Raw genomic sequence first — 21610 nt, forward strand, 5'->3', positions numbered from 1 at the left:
AGTAACATTAGGAAATGAAAACCACAGTCTCACTAAGTCATGAAAAAAAAAATGTGTTCAAATGGATGCTATTCTTTGTGCTCAAGTCACCAATTTACATGTATTCTTATGGTGCCAAAGTGTGGAGATGTTATTCTCAGATCTAGTGCATAATAGTCCATATTTATGAAAATGATTGCATTCAGAACGTATTCAGACCCCTTCACTTTCTGCACACAGTACTGTGTTGTGGATTTCATTTTAAGTGCATAAATCAGCCTTTTCTGCCCATCAATATACATTCAATCTATATATATAAAAGCCAATTTGTGTATGTATGTATGTTCCAGCATCACTTTCGAACGGCTAGAGCGACTTTCATGAAACTTGGTACACATGTTTCTCATTGGTGGACTAAAAATACTGTAGGGTGAAATCAACCCTAATCTACCCCCTTCTGGATAGGGTAAGGGTTGGTTGTGCGGTCTTGTATGCATGTTATCATCCAATTGACATTCGGAATGACCACCAGAGGGCAAACTGGAGGTGACTGCCAGCATTCTTTATGTTTGAGCACCAATGTGCCCCTTTTGCTTTTGAAATTAAATAGAGTTGGCCAGTTCCGAGCATAAACTGGATGATAACATACATACAGGACTGCAAGACAGGCACATTAGTGAGTCTTCATTGTTTGTTAATTTATTTTTATTTTTAAAGTTGTGGGGGTTTTTTATTATATTTTTCTCAAACAATTAAAAAAACAAATACTTTATTTTCCTCCTAGGCAACACTGGGTATTTCAGCTAGTAATCCATAATGACAAAGTAAAAACGTGTTCAGAAAGGTTAACAAATTTATTAAAAATCAAAAACTGAAAGCCCTCATTTAAAGAAGTATTCAGGCCCTTGCTGTGGCACTCCAAATTGTGCTCCTGTTTTCTTTAATTATTCTTGAAATGAAGTCTTCCTAGCATTCTAAAATTAACATTCCATGTCAGGAGAAAAAAACAAGACATTAAGTCTAAAAAACTCTCTGTAGACATTTGTGATAAAACTGTGGTAAGGTCACTGGTGTAGCAAACACCCCTCCCCAGGGATGGCCTTCAGACCCAAAGGGCCCCCTCACCAGACCTCCACAAAGTCAGCTACAAAAATATATATATTTAATTTTTGCGAAAAGAATGGAGTGTCATAGGAAAGGGACTCATTATAAATGAGTCTTTAATTTTTACTGAATGGTCAGACTAAGCAACTCACAAGATTGGCCTTGGTCAGGACAGTGTGCAAGAACCCATTGGTCACTCTAACAGCTTTAGAAGTCCTCTGCTGAGATGGAAGAACTGGTTGGAAGGACGACAATCTCAGTAGTTCTCCTTCAGTCAGGTGTTTATGATAGAGTAGCCAACTCCCGCTTGGAATTGGCAAATGGAATTTAAGAAACTCTCAGAACATGTAAAAAATGATTCTCTGGTCTGATGATACACATATTTAATTATTTGTCAGAACTCCAAGTTCTATGACTGATGAAGACCAGGCACTAATCATCACCTACCTAATGCCATCCCAATAGTAAAGCATGCTGGTGGCAGCATCATACTATGGAGGTGCATCTCAGTGGCAGGGACAGGGAGACTGGTCAGAATTAGGGGAACGGATAAATGTAGCAAAATACAGAGTGCTCTTTGAAGAAAACCTGCTCCAGAGTGCACACAACCTCAGACTGAGGTGATAGAGTTCACCTTTCAGTATGACAGTGACCTGATGCATACAGTCAAGATAATGCCTATATGGCTTTGGGACAAGGCTATGACTATCCTTGAGTGGCTCAGCCAAAGCCCAGACTTAAACCTGACAGAATCACAGTGGAGAGACCTGAACTTTTGCGGTTTAGACAGTTCACATCCAATCTAACAGAACTTGAGAGGATCTCTCAGGAAGAATAGGATAAACTGCCCAAATCCTGGAGGACAAAGCTTGCAGAGACTTGTCCAAGTAGACTGTAAGCTGCAATTACAGAATTAATGGCCTAATGAGACCGTTCAGGTTTTTATGTTTAATAAAATATGTGTATATAAAAATATTGATGTATATAAAAATGTTGATGTTGACTGAAGGAACACATTGGTCATAGAGGAAATGTTGGGACACCAATCAGGTTGGCCCTTTAAATATTTACAATGTCCAAGATAAACAGGCATTCGATGGTGTATCAAATAAAGGCAAGCAAAAAAGCAGTGCAAAATAAGGAATAAACAAGAGGATTCAGCATTCTCTTAGATGTGATAATACTCAAGTGGGAGCTCTGTTCTTTGATCTGCTCTCTCCAGAATGAGACGATCCATGCCTGAAGCACGGCTTTATAGCAGAGAGAGCAGAAGGGGTGGAGTCAGTTGCCCTCCATGGATAGTTCCTCAGGGCTGTGAGAGAAAAAGGAGATGAAACCATCAGCAATGGCACCCCCTTGTGTCCGAGAGTGCTTATATATACCTTAATAAAAGAACAAGTGTTTGTGTGAGTGTCATTGTAGCTGCGTGATTGTCAAACTGCTATGTCTCTGTTATATATCATTTGGTATGGGATTCATAAACGCCATGCAAATGTTTGATACACCATCTGCAATGCATTTTATTATTACATGCACTACAAAATACATTCCAATCGATGTGTGTGTGTGTATATATATATATATAAATACACTGTATATATGTTTTTTGTTACCTAGGAAACATCAAATACTCCAGCCCCTGTGCTTTTTGCCAAATGTTTAGTTCATTCTCTGCCAACGGATGAAAAAGTGTGGGAGATACGTGTGTCTCAAGTGCTAGAAAACTCTCCTTTGACAACTACTGGTACATCTCATATTAAATCTGAAGTTTCAAGGTACACAGAAAAACATTTTTAACCTACAGTTCAAATTATTCTAAGATTTAAGATTGTAATAAATGTATAAATTGTCTGATAATATGAAAATATTAAAATGATTATACTCTATTTGAAATTGTAAGGTTGAAAGTTATTTTTCTTCAGTAACTATATTTGGATGAGTGGCTGAGCTATCCTTTTTATATCACTTTCTATATTTTCCTTCTGAAGGAAAACTATATGCCTTTTGATGAACTCTGTTTTCAGTTATGCCTTTCAAATCCTATCTATGTAGCCTATGTTTTATGATATAGTATACTTAGTAATTGTACCACATAACTTAATTCAAATCAGACTTCAGATAAGAAATCTGTTATTACATATATATCTAGTACACACAAAACCACACCAGTATTTTAAAGTAAACACAACACAGACCACAATGTACATAGCAGTAAAGCCCTCTGCAATGAAATCTGCAATTGTAAGAGTTTCCAGTTACAATTTGTGTGGTCCATTCTCACAAAGGTTTTGATCAAATAATTTTACATGTTCTCCACATGCTTACTGGTGACTCAGCTGTAATGGAAAGCCTCTTGTCATGTACCTTACCAGGGTCTTATAAAAGGACAGCCAAACCCTAAAATACTGGGGGTCACGGTTTGGTGTGGCCTTCTTAATAACACAACCTGCTTGCTACTCATTTGAAAGGTAAGATATTATCATATCAAATCTTTCAAAGCCTAGTGCAAAGTATTTTCACAAGACTTGCCTTTGACAAACCATTAGCAATAAAAAGAAATGAGGTTCTATCATATTGGTGTAAAATATCATTAGGTAATATGGCCATGTATTTTTAAAGTTTTTTTTTTTTTGTTTTTCTGAACAAATAAGACATGTTGCATTGTTCTTTATTTTGACAATAATTGCAATAAAATATTAAAAATAACAAGCGCATTCTGCTTCTTACTCTAAAACTATTTCGTATTTCACTATTTTGCATTTGTTTTATTAACCAATCTTCACTATTATGGTTTAAAATAGATAAATATAGGTCTTTCATTTATCCACTATGCTTGTAAAAAATAGAATGCTAAAAGAGTTCTATATTGTGTTGCTGTCACTGCCATAAATAACACATACTATTTAAAAGGCTATTTAAAGAACAATTGTATCTGAAAAACCTTTAAAATCCTTGAAGACAAAACGATCTAATGGTCCCTGTGTTTACGTACACACTATCTTGAAACAGATACAAAACCTTCTCTGATTATTTCTGCATATTCTACAGTAATTTGAACTCTTGTCTACAGTGCCCAGAATGCCTTATAAATAATATGTCTAGTATGTTATTTTTTACAAAATCTAAATCGTTATGATATTGTCCACAAAAGCTTTTCAAATCCATCTATATTGCTGCCAGATAACTGGACTCATTTGTATTCCTGGGAAAATGTGCTTACTACATTTCTCATTAAATGATAATAGACAGTTGGCCTAAGAGATGCCATGCAAGGACAGAAAGTAAACACTATAAGAATGACCCTGTAAGAGTACAGTGTTTAAAGTTTGTTTTTTTTGTAATCATAACACACTTCCCTTTTCAGATCTGAACATGACATTGATATGACTTCCAGATGTTACACTCCAGCAAAAATTGCTAAATGATGAAAGACAGAAGGCAGAAAAAAGATTTTCTGATTCAGTCACCAAAAAACTAAATATTACAAACAAATTATGGCAATAAAGGCCACTTACACAGCATCCCTAATGCTAGTATTTTACCATTATTATTTTTAAATTCAAATTGCGTAGCTCTGTTATGCATTGAGCTTTCTTCCTTTAAAAGTTAATAAGTATTAATTTTAATAGGCCTTTTTTCAGCTTGCATCATTTGGGTTTGCACACTTTTAAACAATCCTTGTTGCCACTGTTTTATTTTAATTAGCATTTCATAACTATCCAACATTTAGCTCAACTGAAGAAAATAAATACAACACTATTCCAATCTTGGCCTATACTGGATCAGTTTGGCAATGTCAGAGAGATCCTGGCCCATACTTCATTTCTGAGACTAAACCGTTACCTCAGCTATTCTATCTATGATTCGTTTTGTAGTATTCAGTCCTTAAAAGGTCATGTGATTCTCTTTAATATGAATGTGATCTGTGTTTTCCCTAAAAACAGTCTGAAAAGTTTTTTGCCCCCTAGTGATCCAGTGCCCAGGGCACACTCAATTCAGGACGCCTAAATTGAAGGGAACAGAATGAATTCCCCATCTAAACATAAAAAAACAAGAGGAACTGCACCTTGTTGTATGTTACACTCCAAGCATTACTCTCTCAGTCCAGAGGTTGGGTTGGGATCATGCTGGCAATTTATTTCAAAATTACTTAAGAGAACACTAGGTTAAAGGGACTGTATACAGTTTCTTGCTCCTTTATAAGGCTGGCAGAAACAAGCTGACACACTGGTCTGGCAAGATAATAAGGCCAGCAGCTATAGGGAGTTCATGGGCTGCTGAATCCTGCCCTTGGTGTTTTGGCAGAGTTGCAGTAAAACTGGCAGTACTGGAAGGTAGCTCCACATGGTGTCTTCAGACCTTCTGCACGTGGTTAGCTTGAGCTGACATCCAGGCTTGGCACTAGTATAGAGGATGTGTAAAATAGGAGAGAGTGTTGTATGTGACCAGAGGTACAGTATATACTCCCTGGCAGTGTTCTTGGAATTTAAGGAAACCAGAATGGGCGATGTGCGTACACCATACATCTGGTTTGATAGGAGCATGTATAGAACTGTATAGTGAAGCAGCAGTGTTTTTTGGCCTTGTTTTTATGTGCTAATGTTCCTTCTCTTTATCTCTCTCTACAGTGAATTGTAAAATTGTTCATTTTTATAAATTGTCTGTGTTGCTGCTTAATTATTGACATGCATAGCTTCTAATAGTGTTCCTGTTCTGTCTATATGTATGGTTTGGAACCCTTTGGAATTTTCTGGGTTCTTGCCTGAATTGCACCTAAAATGTGATCTCATCTTCAGCCTACTCATAATGATAGATAAACATAGTCTAATGACACACATAGAACAGAAAATTGTACCTTGTGATATCTATATTTAACATATTGTCTGAATCATGAAGGTCTTTTATTTTTAAAGAAAAGGCTGGTAATGCTTTGAAACCATCCATTTCCTAATTCTGAAGAGTCAGAGTGAGCAGAGACCTATCCTGACTACACGAGCCACTAGGCATGAATCTGAACCTGAATGGGGCACCAGCCCATGGCCAGGCAACTAAACTCACTCATACGGAGACAGTTTATGATGTACATGTTTTGGATTTGGAAGAAAACCTGGGGGCCCATGAAGCAGCAGCAGACTTGGAAACAATTTTTGGAATGATATGATAGTAATACGTAGTTGTGCTATGATTTGGCACTTTATTCTCAGGCTATTAAGGCTCAGAGTTCTTTGACAGGTTCATGGGCAAAAGGCAATTACATACTTTACAAATGACATTATAAGTACATATAAAGACACAGATTTGTATAAGCAGAAAGGAAAATAAAGTAGTTTGAAACTGATTAACATAAATGGAGCACAGCAATGTTTGTCCATTAATTACATGATGAACTACAGCCAGTCTGTGGTAGGCTGGCGCCCTGCCCGGGATTTGTTCCTGTCTTGCACCCTGTGCTGGCTGGGATTGGCTCCAGCAGACCCCCGTGACCCTGTGTTAGGATATAGCGGGATGGAAAATGACTGACTGACTGACTATAGCCAGTTGACAACGGAAGATAGGAAATCAAATAATCCAATCAATAGCAGTTCTAGAAAAAGTAATCTTCTGGAGCGTCCAAACTCAGTCAGAATTGACAAAGTCAGACACAATCACAGTCCCAGAGACCTATAGGCCAACTGGCCATCCACCCCTTCCTGGATATTCTATGGTAGAGTCTGTGCTGGGCCGTCCTGTCTGACAATAGAGTAGTTCCATCCATTGAGTCCAAGGCTCCCAATTATCACAGATGTCATTCTGTGGACTTTTACACCAATGGGGTTTTTTTGGGAGGTCCACATTCCAAAGATATGCATGCATGTTGGATAATTAACAAATCTAATTATGGGTTTGGGTGTGTGTATAAGTTTGTAATGCAGAGGGTTAGTATTTAATCTTGTTTTATTCCTATGCTAAATCCATAAGATCTATAATCTAAAATCTTACACCTGCCACAAACTATGGATCTTAATGACTTTATAATAGGAAAAACAAAGTATGAAAAATATACGGATGAACAGATTATTGACAGTTCACAACAGGTGTATTTGAATTGTTCTCACAATGATGCTGTATTGACAAACACAGCCACAGTCAAAGGAAGGACTAATAAGTTTATTGGGGCAAAATAAAGTAAATTGTTAAAACACACTTTAAAGTAAATGGATAAGCAAAAAAACCAGCATCAATTTATTCCCATTTTTTGTTGCTGAAAGGATATCTCTGCATGTGTTAATGCAAAGGCACTGTCTAGGAGAACAGAAAATTTTTTTGATGGCCGTCCATTTTTTTGTTCTATTAAGATTTTAATCTTGTGTAAATTAAGACACTTTTATATTAAACAAGTTGAAAATTCTACTGGAATCTTTAACATAGCATGATACCATGAAGCTGCTTAATTCAATTTGAATTCATGGGGACTGAATGCGGCACAATGCTGGGACACTGCATTCTTTAGTTGTGTTTTGTCTTATTTTGGAGGCCTATAGAAAGCAACGCAAGAATCTGTATAACAACATAGATGCATATATGACTATTAGATGGTATTCTTTTTTCTTTTATACTGTAAATATTCAAATTAGTTTGTGTTGGTGCCTGTTATCACTAATCCACAACAGATGGTCAGCTTTGAGCTGTAAGGACCTCTTTTATTTGTATGGCCTAAATGTCCCTAATAGTAACTCTGTTTTAATATCTGAGGCCTTCAAAATAGCAGTCGGTCTTATCATTATGACAAAATGATTTTTTCTGCTAATTTTCTGCATATGCTCTATTCGCTGCAAATGGCTGTTTTTATTATTGCTCACATATTTTTGATGCTTAATCAGTTATTGCTTATCATGAGACAGACAGACAGACAGGCATACAGACACACAGATAGATGTGATGTGATCAAAACTGACTTCACAATAAAACCTTATGTTCTAACAGAATGTGTAGACTGTTTGTGCCAAAGACAGTTTCATGTCATAAAATTAAGTTCCACTTCAGTGGGATCTGTGGTGAACTGGCATTCTGTCCTGGGTGAAAGGTTTCGATCTGATGCTGCTGGGAAGAAATCCAAGTCACCACAACCCAGTCGCAAAAACAAGTGGAGAAAAAAGAAAGATTTATAAATTTAATTTAGGAAAATTAAAAAATATTGTGGCTTTATTATATACTGTTATATATATATATATATATATATATATATATATATATATATAGATTATAGAATGAGATTAGGTAAGCTGTCAAGTTAAAGAAAAAAAAATTTCTATGTAATGCTAGTCAGTTGGCCTTTGGATATGAATGAGACATGCTGGCAATTCTAGAAGGTGGCCAAGTGCCTTGCTTGCAAAGAGTTGTCAGGCCACGGAGAATAATTTCAGGATGGCCTCGAAGAATTTTTGGCAAACTTTCAATGACCAATGAAGGACTGCAGTTGTCCAAGCAGCTTGTACCAAAAATTGGAAAATGCTGACCTTAAGTGTGGTTAAATTAGAAGTTGAAGGAGGACTTATGGAACAACTAACCTTGATGAATATTCCTCCTCACACGAAGCAGTGCCTGGAGCACTAGTTAGGGCTGGATACATGTCTGACATTGAGGTGTCTGTGGTGGTAATCAACTCTCGAGAGGCCAGACTGCAAGTCTGAATGATACGTCCCCAGGAATGCTGAAAGCACTGCCTATTTGGGAGGTGTCTTAGTTAACACACATTTATGTATGAAAGTTGGGATAGTACCTCAATGCTGGTAGAATGGGATGGGGGTCCACATGTGGGAGATGAGAATGTGACAAAGTTATTTAGATGCCAAACATTTGGACTACAAACAACAAAACAGAGCCTGGAATTCAAGTAGAACAATACAGATTCAGTCTTGGTCATAGAAGTCTTGCTTTGTATAAGAAATAGGAGTTTGCCAATCCCTTTTACAAATGTTTTAAAGATCTGGGTAAAGTGTATGACTGTAAAAGTTGTGGCAACTTGTAGAAAGGTGCTGTAATATTATGACTGCTGCTTTATCTCATTTGGTTCTGATTTCTGCAACACAAGCATACATGGTGTTAAGTCAAGCCCATTTAAAGTGGATGTAGGACTCCATAACTGTTGACATCTGTCTTGTTTGTGATTTTCAAGGACAATATAATAGGATCCAGGCAAGTTGTGGACAGTATCCAGTATGAAAAACTAAGGATTTAATTTATGTTGCTTATGGATAATAATTACAGAGTTTATGAGTGACAGTGATCTGTGAATGACCAACAAATTGTTGTATCATCAGTAGCTGTAACTGTGAGGGTGAAATGGGCGGAAAGTCATCTGGTAAAACAATCCAGTTCCTGAGTTCACTTTCAATGACACAGTGAGGAGGATCTTTTAAGTCGAACATGTGGTGAGGTTATTAGCCCTTAGGCTTCTCCAACAAAAGATGAACAAGACATGACCCCCTAGGAGAGGACTTCGCGATAAATCCAGGACAAACTAGTTAGGTTAAACCTTCTTGCTGTCCTGGGAGTGTCAAGGATTTTATGTTGAACCTGGAAGTTCTTGCTGGTTGTTAGGGTGGCCTGATCAATCCAGCTCTTACTGTGTTTCTACTGTAACCACCACCACACCCAGTTGCACTCCATATCATGCCTATGAAAAAAGTCAATCAAGCAAATTATTGCTTGCTGATAGATGCCTTAGAAGTCAATAATTATATTACTGAATTATTTTCATGTTAGATATGTGTATTTATTGTAAGGTGTACTTGGTCTCCCACACATCCTTGTATAAAAAAATCACTTGACCTGGCAGCATGTCTTTAGGCTGTGGGAAATACTCCGAGTTGCTGAAGGGAGCCTATGTAAATCTGAGTCTGAGTGCTATGAGACTGCTTACTATTGGAAAGTGCTAGTTGGAATAAATTAAAGAAGTTAGCTGTCACTCTTGAAAAACATATTCAGTAAAAGCAGAATGTAGTAATATGTTAAGTAAAAACAATGAAAAAAGAGAAGCGGACTTGTTCAGAGGGATCCCTTATTCACTAAGAACCTAGTCATTCATATAGTACAAGCCTGTGAAAATGGCTATGAGCAGGAACTTGAAAAAAAATTTAAATAGTTCCAGTGTGGTGCAAATTAACTTGCTTATTTAATATGCATACCTTTGTTGTAAGTACGGTGGTATGAAAGCATATCAGGTTATCTGCTTTTGCAAACTGACAGTCTTATCTGCATAAAGAGGCAGGGCTTCACAATAAAGCTCTTGAGCCGAGGCATTTAACCAGTAGTAAAGAAACAGGTCTTGGAGTGAAGGAAAAAACACACCAGAAACTTGAGCCTGGGTTTCTTTTTGAAGTGACATATTATATATATGAGAGACAGAGCATTATACATATATGGGAGATCTACAAATGTCTTCTTGGATTCTGCTTGCTCCAAGGTACTGTAATAATTTTGAAGATCCCTATGAAATGTACTTTTGTGTAATGATTCTGTATGAGTCATATCCCAAATTAACTATACCACATCTGCATCTGACTAGTGTGTAGTAGAAGAGTCAAGAATATCAAAAAGAGAATCTTTGATATATTTAAATATAGTGTATCATTTGGCATTGTAATGAATAGTGTATTTTTATGCCCTGAGAAAGATAGTGACCCTCCACCTTCACTGCACTTTCTAATAACTATTTGAGTATATTTTGCTGGTAAAAGTTTTAACTTGCTTTGAATTCATATTTGTAATGTTGAATTTTTTGACAATACAAAACATTATCAAAATCATTTTTATGCTTTTAAACTTTAATTCACCAACCCTAGTCTGGCTGTATCTTAACCCTTCTCCCTGCAGTTCTGCAGCACTTCACTGTGTGTGATGTAAACAATGCCATATAAGCCTGCACTGGGTTATGACATTTGTGCTTATTTAATTTCTTCAGGATTATTAAAGAAACAAATTTGTCATTAACGCTATATTTTCGGGCAGCATGCAGAAACAGGGTCAAAGCTTCTGCAGAGCATCTCTAGGGTCTTGGGTTTAATTTCCAACCTATTCAAACTCAGTACTGTATAGTGTTTGCACATTTTTCCAGTATCTACATAGTTTCCCCCACTATTGTTTTGACTGCTACATCCCAAAGATCTCCAGGTTAGACTAGCTTGAAGCTATAAACTGACCCAGCACTAGAAAGCATGTGAATATGCCAGGCAAAGGAATAGCAGCCCCTCCAAGGTTAGTTCCAGGTTCACACTTGGTGTCGCCAGCTCTCCACAACCTTGTAATGGAAAAAGTCACCTTAGAAAGTGAGGTAAACTGACGGACAGTGTTTTAATGTCTAATAGACAAAGGTTGATAATAGTGATCTCAAAAATACCTTGACTTTGAATTTTGCTCACTGCTTTTAATTATGGAGTCTTTGCCAAGTGATAAACAGTTGTTGTTCTACTAGTCACATATTCATATTAAGAAGCTTAGGTCAAAAGCACAGTTCACTGCCCATGTTAAGAAATTAGTACAGGAACTTTAAGTCCTTTAAAATGAAATACAGAAGAAGATGCTGTCTTTATATGGTAATTGGTTTGTTGGAAAATTACTTTTGGTGACACCATTCGAAAACCGAATGTACTGTGAAGTACTATGTTGACTAAACATTTATTTATTTTACATTCGAGTGAGAATAGGTGTCCATCTGTGAAAATGTTGCCAACAGGTACATAACATCAGGCTGATGCAGAGTAAGAAAATGTCCTGCATAAGACCTGAAAGCGAGAGGAATACTGGGAGTAGGAGAGGCCCTGCATATGCTAGTGTGGGGATCCTCTGCTAGCACAATAGTATGCAGTGCAGTCAGAATGGCAGTACGAGTACACACAAGGTGGGCAAAATGTTTAACAAGGATGCACCATCAGGTACCAGGGATGTTTTACCTCCTGTTAGAAATAAGAGTCTAAGTATGGAAGGTGGCTGAAAAGTCGTAACACCTCCTGATCTATAGTGAGTTGCACCATGCTGCCTTTTTAATGGTGAATCCTGACAAGAAGGCAGATGGAAACCTTCAATCCATTAGGTGTTGAAGGTTTAGGATAAAAGTCGTCTGTTTCACGCTGGTTGAAAGTTGAATACCCTTAATACTACTTAACGCACAGGTGTGTAGAAGCACCAGGAGCATCCCCAAAAAGTTGTAGTCTGGCCATAAGCGGCCCCATTCTTGTAGCAGAAGCAGATCTATTGTTGACCTCTGGCAGGAGATTTAAAGTCATAAGCCAAAAGGTAAGACTGACTCTAGAGAGTCATAGGCATAGTTAGCAGAAAGGCTGCTTTGTCAGAAGGAAGAGAAATAAATGGGACATAATAAGCATAGCTCTTTGTGGGCAAGTGAGGCCAACCATCCAGTACCCATAAAGACTGAGAATTCAGAGACAGTTACTGATTTCTAATGTTGATTTGTACTTGTGTTCTCTTTTTTATCGCTTACCCTTGCTGTGCTTTATTTATAATGAGATACATTTGTCTACTTTTGACCTCCCTGATATAACTGTGCATGTGCCCCCCCCTCCTATCACCCTAGTTTTTTAGTTTTAGTTTTTAGAGTTTACAATATTAATATAAAAGTTTGTCATCTGAACTCAAGTGTATTTTTAAGCCAGAGATTTCAAGTCAATTTGTTATTCAACATAAAACATTTGACAGTGTGCATCATTACAAGGTACTTTTTGATTCAACAATATAAAGCAGTCTAAGGCGACAAGGTTGATAATTTATAGCCAAGATAATTCACATTTGAATTACTGATTATTTAGCAGTCAAAACCAGTAAACAGCACAGCAAAGTTAGCAACAGTGTGTTAAATCCTAAAGAGGCACTGCACAGGGCAATAGCAAATCTACAGAAAAATGCACATTTCATTTTTTGATCTTTGTAACCAATTGAGTCTCTAGAGAGTTCACAAAGGAAAATGAAAATACAATAAGCATGGCATAAGTGGGCTTTTTATTAACAAAATAGAGGGAAACAGGAGATGTCAAAGTTGCATAGAGTAACATTGTGAATTGTGTGGTGTTCTTTTACAGCTTTAATGATTTTGAAGTAAACTTTTAAAGGAGATTTGATGGGAAGCTCTTTTTTTCTTGCTGCTCTCTGAATAATTTAAAGGTCTAGCACGGTTTTAGTGCAGTATTCAATTTAAAGAACATGAAGTTGCATAGCTTTAACCTGACCCATTTAAAAAAATGTACAGAATCTGTTTTGTTTGTCTCCAGGGCTGCACAGTTCTTGTGTTAACTGGCACAAACTAGAAACTGCAGCCATGTTCTTGGAATGTATTGTTACCTAACCTGACATTCAAGTAAACACAGACATGTATCTGCCGTTCTTTTGGAGGTTTGTTTTTGTCGTGATGGACTATTCTAGTGTTAAAGCCTAATGCATTGACTACATTGACAGTGTTATTTTATGTTGCCATTTATGATAAAGTGCATACATACGTCACAGCACAGTAAAAGTGTGGAAACATCTTGTTAGTGTTCAGACTTGTGTGATGTAATGCTTTTTCTTGGCAGTTAAATTATGTAAATGCATTGGTTTCATTTTTATTCTGCTTACATCAGAGCTCGGTACATTTAATGAACAGTATACTGAATAAATTTGAAGGAAGAAATAGCAGACATTTATTATTTATAAAATAATATTTAGTTGATATGAATGTATTTCTTAACAGTATGCACTGATGAATGTAATGACATTTAAGATAATGTAATAAGTAAAATGTGTAACAACCAAACTTTTAACTAAATCAGAACATCAGAAAATTTATTGTAATGAAATTTTATTTCATTGTTGGAAACTTTTTAGTGTTGGTACCGTCCCTTACAATACTTTAAAAATCTGTCTCCATTTTCTATGTAACATTTGCACATTTTCTCCATGCGTTTTCACTGGAAACTCTTTTCCAGTTCCCAAAAATTTGCATAGTAGGTTCATTAGCCACACTAAATTGGACATGTATGACTGCATCTTTCACTGTGAACGGCGTCCCCTCAAGTGTTTATTCCTACTTTGTGGACTACTGTATGCCACCAGGATATCCTCCAAGTCCTTCTGACCCCTTAATGGATAATGAGTTTATAGGAGTTTGATGAACGAATCCATCCATGGCTGAGAATCAACCCTTAGTCCTTCCAAAAATGTTCTAATGTATTAGCTTTGTGAGGGCTTAAAATCACAAATGTTAGGGGAGACAAGATGCACCATTGGTGGAGGTTTACCCCCATTTTAAGTAGAATTATTGATTATTAATTATGGTTTAGTTTTATTAGTACCAGCCTGCAGTGAACTGAAATCTTGGCAAGCCTGTTATTGATCCAAAAAATGACTCAAGAGATAACCCTAAAATAAATTAATACGGATGTTTAAAGTACCACATGAAGAAGTCAGCCGGCAGAAAAATAGGAATTCAGGAGAGGAAAGAGATTGAAAAAAGAAGAAGTGGAGTGGTGTGGCCAGGTGGCATTTTGAAAGTAGGAAAGCAGGTAGCCATACCACCTTGCAAACCCCAAGAGGGCAGACACATTGGCACTGCAGAGATGTCTTAATTTCTCTTTATTTAATGGTTTTGCATTCTCCTTTTTTTCTTTTGCATTTTATTATTTTTTTGCAATGCTTTTGGTATTTTTACAACAAGGCGTGAAGCTAAATTGCATGAAGCCAAAATCAAAAAACTTGTCAAAGCGTGTAATGCTGCCTTTGTTGCTGTTGCACATACATACAGATGTTACAGATTTTTTTACTTTTGTAATCTGTTAAATAGGCATGTCCTGTTTTGACACTATCCTACAGCTTTTATGTAACCTCTGTAAGATATCTTGTTTTGTTTCCCTAGTCGCCCTGGCAAGTGACATAATATAAAATTATATAGCTGCGCATAAAAAATGATTTCAGAGATTTTTCTGCACAAAAATGAAGATCTGCAGATATCTGAGTCTTCTGATATAATCACATCTCTTTTAACTATGCATTCAATAATGGTGAGTTCTCGCCTTTGCAGCAGAACAACCTTTAAGAGATATGTCTTTTTGCGCAAGATTTTTAAATAGTGTTACATAATGTAGTAAAGCAGTTATTTATTTATATTAGATTTAATATAAAAACAGCAAAATCAAAAAAATCGGAAGCACACCCTTCTTGCAGTGTATTTTCCAGCCTAACTGCTTTCAAATTTGGCACCCTCTCATTACACTGTGATGGCCTTCCACTTTCATGAATTCTCTCAGTTTTATGTCTATTTTAGGTTTTAGGGATACAGAGCCTAGTCGGTAGCAATGGACATGAGTAGTTACCTTCGTTGAGTACATTCAAACACACACTCACACATAACATCAGGGCAGTTTTGAGTTATAAGTCAACATGGCAACATGTACTGTGACTGTCCCAGGAAGCAAGGAAGCAACACTGAGCCACCAGGGTCATTTCCAGCCTTATGTACAGTGCCATTAATATTGACTTAAAGACATCCTGCTCAAATGTTTTTAGTCACTTTCCTTTCACTTTTAATCTGTGGTGGGTCACTTTTCCTTTGTTTTTTTGAGCTTATTTCAACTTCAGCCTTGAACTTTGAAAGCAGAGACAGGGACCTACCACTGCAGGATGCCCTCTTTTTACTCATTTTTCATTCTATAAAAAACTTTTATGTCAAACTTGTCCTTATATATGTGTAACCTTATATATGTTAATGCACAAATCTCAACAGGGTGTATGTATGGCTACAGGATCCCTGAACTTTGGTCATTTTGTACAATAAATTATTGGAAATGTGGGAAACATGACTCAGACAGTGTTGCAGTTCAGCAGGTCAACTGATGGGAGAGGCAGGAAGTCTAACCACAGGCCCTTTTAAAAAGTTTTGTCTAAATTGAGGTGGAAAGCACAACAATCAGGAAGCTTCATAACAGACATAATAGAGTAGAGATAAAGACCTTGTTCCCCTGAGAGAGTAGAGAACTTTGGCTGACGTTGGTCTCCACAAGTAGACTAAGACTAAGAGTCAAATCCTTCTTTTCAAGTATTGATCAGTTTTGGTCATACAGTGTAACATTTCACTTTGTGATTTTACATACTGTATATAGTAACAATATTCTTTATGAAGAAACACTAAATAAAATAAAGATAGCTTGATGCTGTTTATCTTAAAATTTAAAGTCTTTCTAATGGGAAGCCCACAAATCTTACTGAGTTATATTTTGTTTGTATTTGTTCTCGTAGAATCTAAAAGTGCACATTCTTTAAATGTTTCTAAATGTGTAGAGAAAGTTCACTAAAAGTAGTTTAGAATCACATTGGCCATGTGTTAAGACAGACCTAGGTTACCATGGTGGTGCAGTAGTCTGAGGTGTTGCCTCATAGTTCCTCTAGACCTTGAGCTTATTTCCTAACCAAAGCATTGACTATGTGATATTTGAAAGTTATTTTGTTTTTTATTTTGGCCCTACGGGTATCTTCATCATCCAGAGAGCATGTTAAAATAATAGATGACTCTGAAATGGCCAGGTGTCTGTGTCCTGAGATGGTATGTGGTCTTTTCCAAGGATGGAGCTTATCTTGCACCTGATGCTGTTTAGTTAGACTCTGCTTCAGCTGTGACACAGTGATAAAAACTTTATTCAAAAATAGAATACTTTGTAGACATTGCTCCAGAATTGATCATTTATAAGTCAACCTGAAAGTAGTAAATGTTTATTTTTATTTATCATCTAATTTAGTTTTGGCCTTTCAATCCACTAGCCATGTTAATCTGTTTCTCCTCAGCATGACAGCTATTGAATCCACACCAAGTCTTTCTCCTAACTCAGAATTCACCTTCCTCTGTATTGAAGATAATCTCCACAAAACCATGCAATGTTTTCTAATCTGCATTCTTTCCAACTTTGCTTGATTTTCCATGTTCATGAGACATACTGTACTACTCCTCATATTTCTTTCACAAGCATTACCCTTAAATGTCAGTGAGACTCTTTTAGAAACCTGAATAGAGGACAGCTCTCGGAATTCTTCCATGAACCTCTCACCCTTTGTTATTAGTGCTGTCCCCGCTCCTACATCTTTGCTCAGTATGTCACCTGAGCAGCAGGACTTCCCTAGTTTCTTCAAAAGAACTGCTGATTTCCATGTTAACTCTTACTCTATCAGTATTCTTCTCTTCAGAGATCACATCCACCTCTCCAGACTACCTCTTTCTAACAACTCATGTATTGGATTGAGTTTCTCTCAATATCTTTACTGCACACCCCACCTGACCATGCATCCACCTTTTCCAAGCCTTTTGCTTTAACACTTCCAACCATTACCATTGTCGCTCCTGCATTTATCTTGAGAAGCTTTACTTTCAGTGTACCTTCCATTTCAGTATGTTCTCCTTCAATTCTGTGTCACTTTTTGTGATCATTATGGCATCACTTGTGTAAACCCTGTAACCTGAGGTTACAATATGGTCACTATTCGTCTGGCATGCTGTAAATGGCTACTAAAGGAGTTTTGTATCAAGAAGGGCATCTGGACTTAAACCCTTCTGCTCTAATACCCTCTTGATGATGAGACACAGTAAAAAGATCATTTTATTTCTGTTGTAAGTTTCCCAAAATAATATTCTGACAGTGACTTTCATTAATACGGTAGATGTATGCTGATAATAGTTATACATTTGCTTAAATGTAGTATGAAACTGTACATAAATATACATTTTTTTCAAATATTTCAGTTTTACATTAGTTTATGCTTTAACTGAAAATAGGATAATGATCTGTTAACTGTAATAGATATTTTAGGGTAAACACTGTCAAATCCTGTCCCAATTTTGGACACAAATGCAAATTTCCATTTCTTTCCATAATCATTTTCTTAACTTGTGTGGACTCAACTATCAGTTGGAAAAGCCTATCTAACACAATGTTCAAATGCAAGACACAATCTTTATTTTGATTTTGATATACTTTTTTGTAATCTCCTATTGCTGGATAATTTCTAATGTCATATATCGAAAGAAAAAAATTGAAAATAATAAAGAGACAAGTACACTGGAGTCTTGCCTGGCTATCCTAGTTCGCTCCATCACCCCAACTTTTAAAGATATTATTTTGATACTATGGCTTTCATATGCACTTTGTAAAAACTGAGCAAAGGCAATCTAGACACGATGTGAGGAATATGGGGGTGTCTTTGAATTGAGAAATTAGAAACTGAGAGGAACACAATGAGATTTTTTTTTTTATTTTCTTGATTACTACTCTCATGTGGTTCATGTACAATACTCTTTGTTTTGGAATGTCTGCATCACTTGCAGCATGTTACTTGGATATTTTGTGTCTCCCTTTGAATATAAGATGTAGTGTGTTGTCAAAAGGGCAATTCTGCTAATCCATTTCTTGATTTTTCAAGTAAGGCTCATTTTCCATTGTTTGAAAAAGCATGCATATTTCTTGGAGGATGCCCAGAAAGCGTTCAAGTACTTTGCCACAAGACATCAATCTCAGTTCACTGTAAATTGTTCACTATTCACAGACGTCACGAGCAGTAGTCTTTAAAGAACTGGCAGCTAAAGTGACTTGTTCAGGATCAGGATCTTGTCTGAATGCATATGTCACTTTTTTTGCATGTTTTCTATAAGAAATATGTATGATTTGGGGTAGTTATACATAATAGCATATTGTGTGCCGGCAAATATTGGAAATGATCTTGTTAAGGCTGTAAAATGTAATTTTAGGTTTAAAGGAATGATCCCTGGATGGAGCTGTGTTAGTCACAGAGCACACTCGCATTCGGACCTACTGTATATGACTAGTCTGAAAGCATGAAAAAAGTGATTTCTCTCCTTTGTATTTTAAATTTTCTGATCTTTTAAAATCAATATTGGAAATGTAATTATCTTAGACAATGGGTTCCTTTGTTGGACAAGAGCAAATTAAATTTTCTATACGCCACAGTCATAAATGGAAAATAATATTACATATTGCAATCCCACAAAACTGAAACTCTGCGCACAGACTTATATGAAATTGAATGAGAATAAATATAACAACCCTTTGTTCTATAAGTGCCAGTAATATATGCAGACAATCTATCAATCCATTTACTGCATATTCAGTCCCAGATTTTTATTGTCAGGGAATGCAATTTGGTCATCTAGTAAATGAAGGCACAGCTTCACAAAAACTACTTTACTTCTAGAAATGTGTTTTAATGTGGTATTGAAGTTCCTGATCGTTTTTAAAGCAATAAACAAGAAAACCTTAAGAAAAACTTTTCTTTTTTTAATTTTCTTTAGTAATATCTATGATCCGATTTTAGTAATGGCAGTAACCAGGAATATTGAGCTTTTTCTGACTCTGTTTTGCAATTTTATTTTAGTAAAATAATGTGCAAAATTAAATGTTAATGTTTGCCTGTTGTATTTTTTTTCCCACAAAGACCAGAAGAAGAAATATTGTTGTGCAGTGAAAAAAGTTTTTATACTTCTAGCCACCAGGATATCAGGAAGGTTGATATAAATCATTGGGAAGTCACTGCTGCCTCCTTGTCTGCCAGAGAGCGCAGACGTCTACTGAAAGCACAGGACGAAGGCTGCAGTTTCCAAAACTTGTAAGTTACCTCTGATACATCAGACTAAATTCTGTTCTATTTATTTGGCCTGAGTAGTTATAGTGGATGGTTTTCTCATGCTATTTATGTCATTTTACTTATTTAACTATTGTAAATACATATGTTTCTTAAAATAATTTTTGTATTACTATGTTGTAAAAATGGCACAAGATTCATCCACTTCTTTTGGTTCAGTCATATTTCATTAACATTTGAGAGGTGATTGTCTTCAACGTTTAATTGAGTAAAATGTTTTTTTTAGATCAAGTTAATAAAAGAGCACCAGTGTTTTTTGTAAATAATGACCTGCATTTGCCTCCATCTGATTTCTGAGAGGTATTTTTGTTAATTTAATGAGGATCCCAAAGCTGATTTCAGATGTTTAGGATGAAAGGAATGGTCCAGAATGATGAAAGCTAAGTCTGTCCATGCCAAGGAAACCCATTTGGGATGTTGGGAATTTCTCACTTTATAATAAGAGAGTTTTTACTTGTTGTATTGCTTGTGTTGTTTTTATTGGATGTAGTAATTTGTTGGAAAAATTCTTTGCTCTTTATTAGTATATTTACATATATTATCATAGTAGTAATGTTATATTTCCATACAGGTTCAAAATCTATAAGCTTCTGATTTTTGGTGCAATTCTCTTTTTTGTGTAGACATAACAAGAATAAGGAAAACATCCCATGCAGCATCTCCTCTGATGATGAAAGCCAGCTGAAGCTGAATGATTTTGTACCATATACTGGGATAAAACACACGGAAAATGAGATTAAAATCCTTGATGATGATTCTACAGGAAAGATACCAGAATTGCACAGCGGCCTAACTGTATTACCAGAGCACAGTTACAGCCAGGTAAAAGATATGTACACGGAGTCTCCCTGCTCCCTGTATTAATTTAATAATGCATTACTTTTTCATTTTGCAAAAATCAAATTATAAAATCAGAAGGGATGTCTGTCAGTCACATAAAAGCTTGTACACCCTTGGACTTTAGTGTTTGATCTTTGTTTAATTGATGGCTTATGCTATGACACACACAACGCAACCCATGAATTGGATAATTAGGGCACAGCAGGATCAAACTTACAGCAGGCACAGACCCAGTAGCAGGTCTCTGCCCACTTGCCCTGACAGGATATGCATGGCAATGCGCCCTGTTGATGTCCAACATACCTGGCATACCTAGTTGTGTCCACTAGTGACAGGGAACACCACCACCAAATGATGTGCCGTGTAGTTCAGACGACAAGTATGACCAATCCATCACACCCCTGTTCTGACATAAATGCAACCATTTAATTAAAAAGAAACCAACCTCAGCAACAGAACATCATTACAATCAGAGTGCTGCGTTTCATGAGAGGTGCATTCACCACCTGCTCTGATATCATTCATGGTACTTACCTGACAGGAAAAAAAATGCGCCTACAAATACTGATGGGAAACTGTGTAATACAGGCCACCTGACTGCTTAGGTTCATAAACTGCGGAACCAGGAGGACCACTTTAGATATTTTTACCCTAAATTGATGTGCCATTGATTCCAGCAAAACACACTCCACAGGAAAACTTAGAATTTCGCTTTGCAAAAAGAATCACTAAACTATGCCATTTCTTGACCAGTCAAATTCACAAAATTGATCCAGGAAGAAAAGTATTTAATATATACAAGCTCACTTCTGTGGTGGGCAATTGGATCAGCGATAACAAAGTTTAAATAGCAGCATTGTCAAAAGTGGGATGTCATCAAAGATAGCAGTGTCTGCATTTTTATTTTCCTCAACCACTCTTGAGATAACAAGTTCATTGCCTCACTGTATTACAGTTTTATCTCCCATTTTCTGGGAATTGTGTTGGTCCAAATGTGGCTTATGCAGTATTGCCATTTCCT

The 21610-nt window shown here is 36.5% G+C and overlaps 1 protein-coding gene across 3 annotated transcripts in view; it reads left to right on the top strand.

Moving 5' to 3' along the window:
• Positions 1-21610, top strand: part of fam13c (family with sequence similarity 13 member C) — a 152851-nt gene that overhangs the window by 64412 nt on the left and 66829 nt on the right. For all 3 annotated transcript variants that reach the window (XM_039771523.1, XM_039771515.1, XM_039771506.1), the window contains exons 7-9: positions 2701-2858; positions 19594-19713; positions 20373-20571. In XM_039771523.1, the coding sequence (XP_039627457.1) occupies positions 2701-2858; positions 19594-19713; positions 20373-20571 (477 nt within the window). The remainder of the gene's footprint in view (positions 1-2700; positions 2859-19593; positions 19714-20372; positions 20572-21610) is intronic.

The sequence above is a fragment of the Polypterus senegalus genome, chromosome 1, assembly GCF_016835505.1.
Source record: "Polypterus senegalus isolate Bchr_013 chromosome 1, ASM1683550v1, whole genome shotgun sequence".
Lineage (NCBI taxonomy): Eukaryota > Metazoa > Chordata > Cladistia > Polypteriformes > Polypteridae > Polypterus > Polypterus senegalus.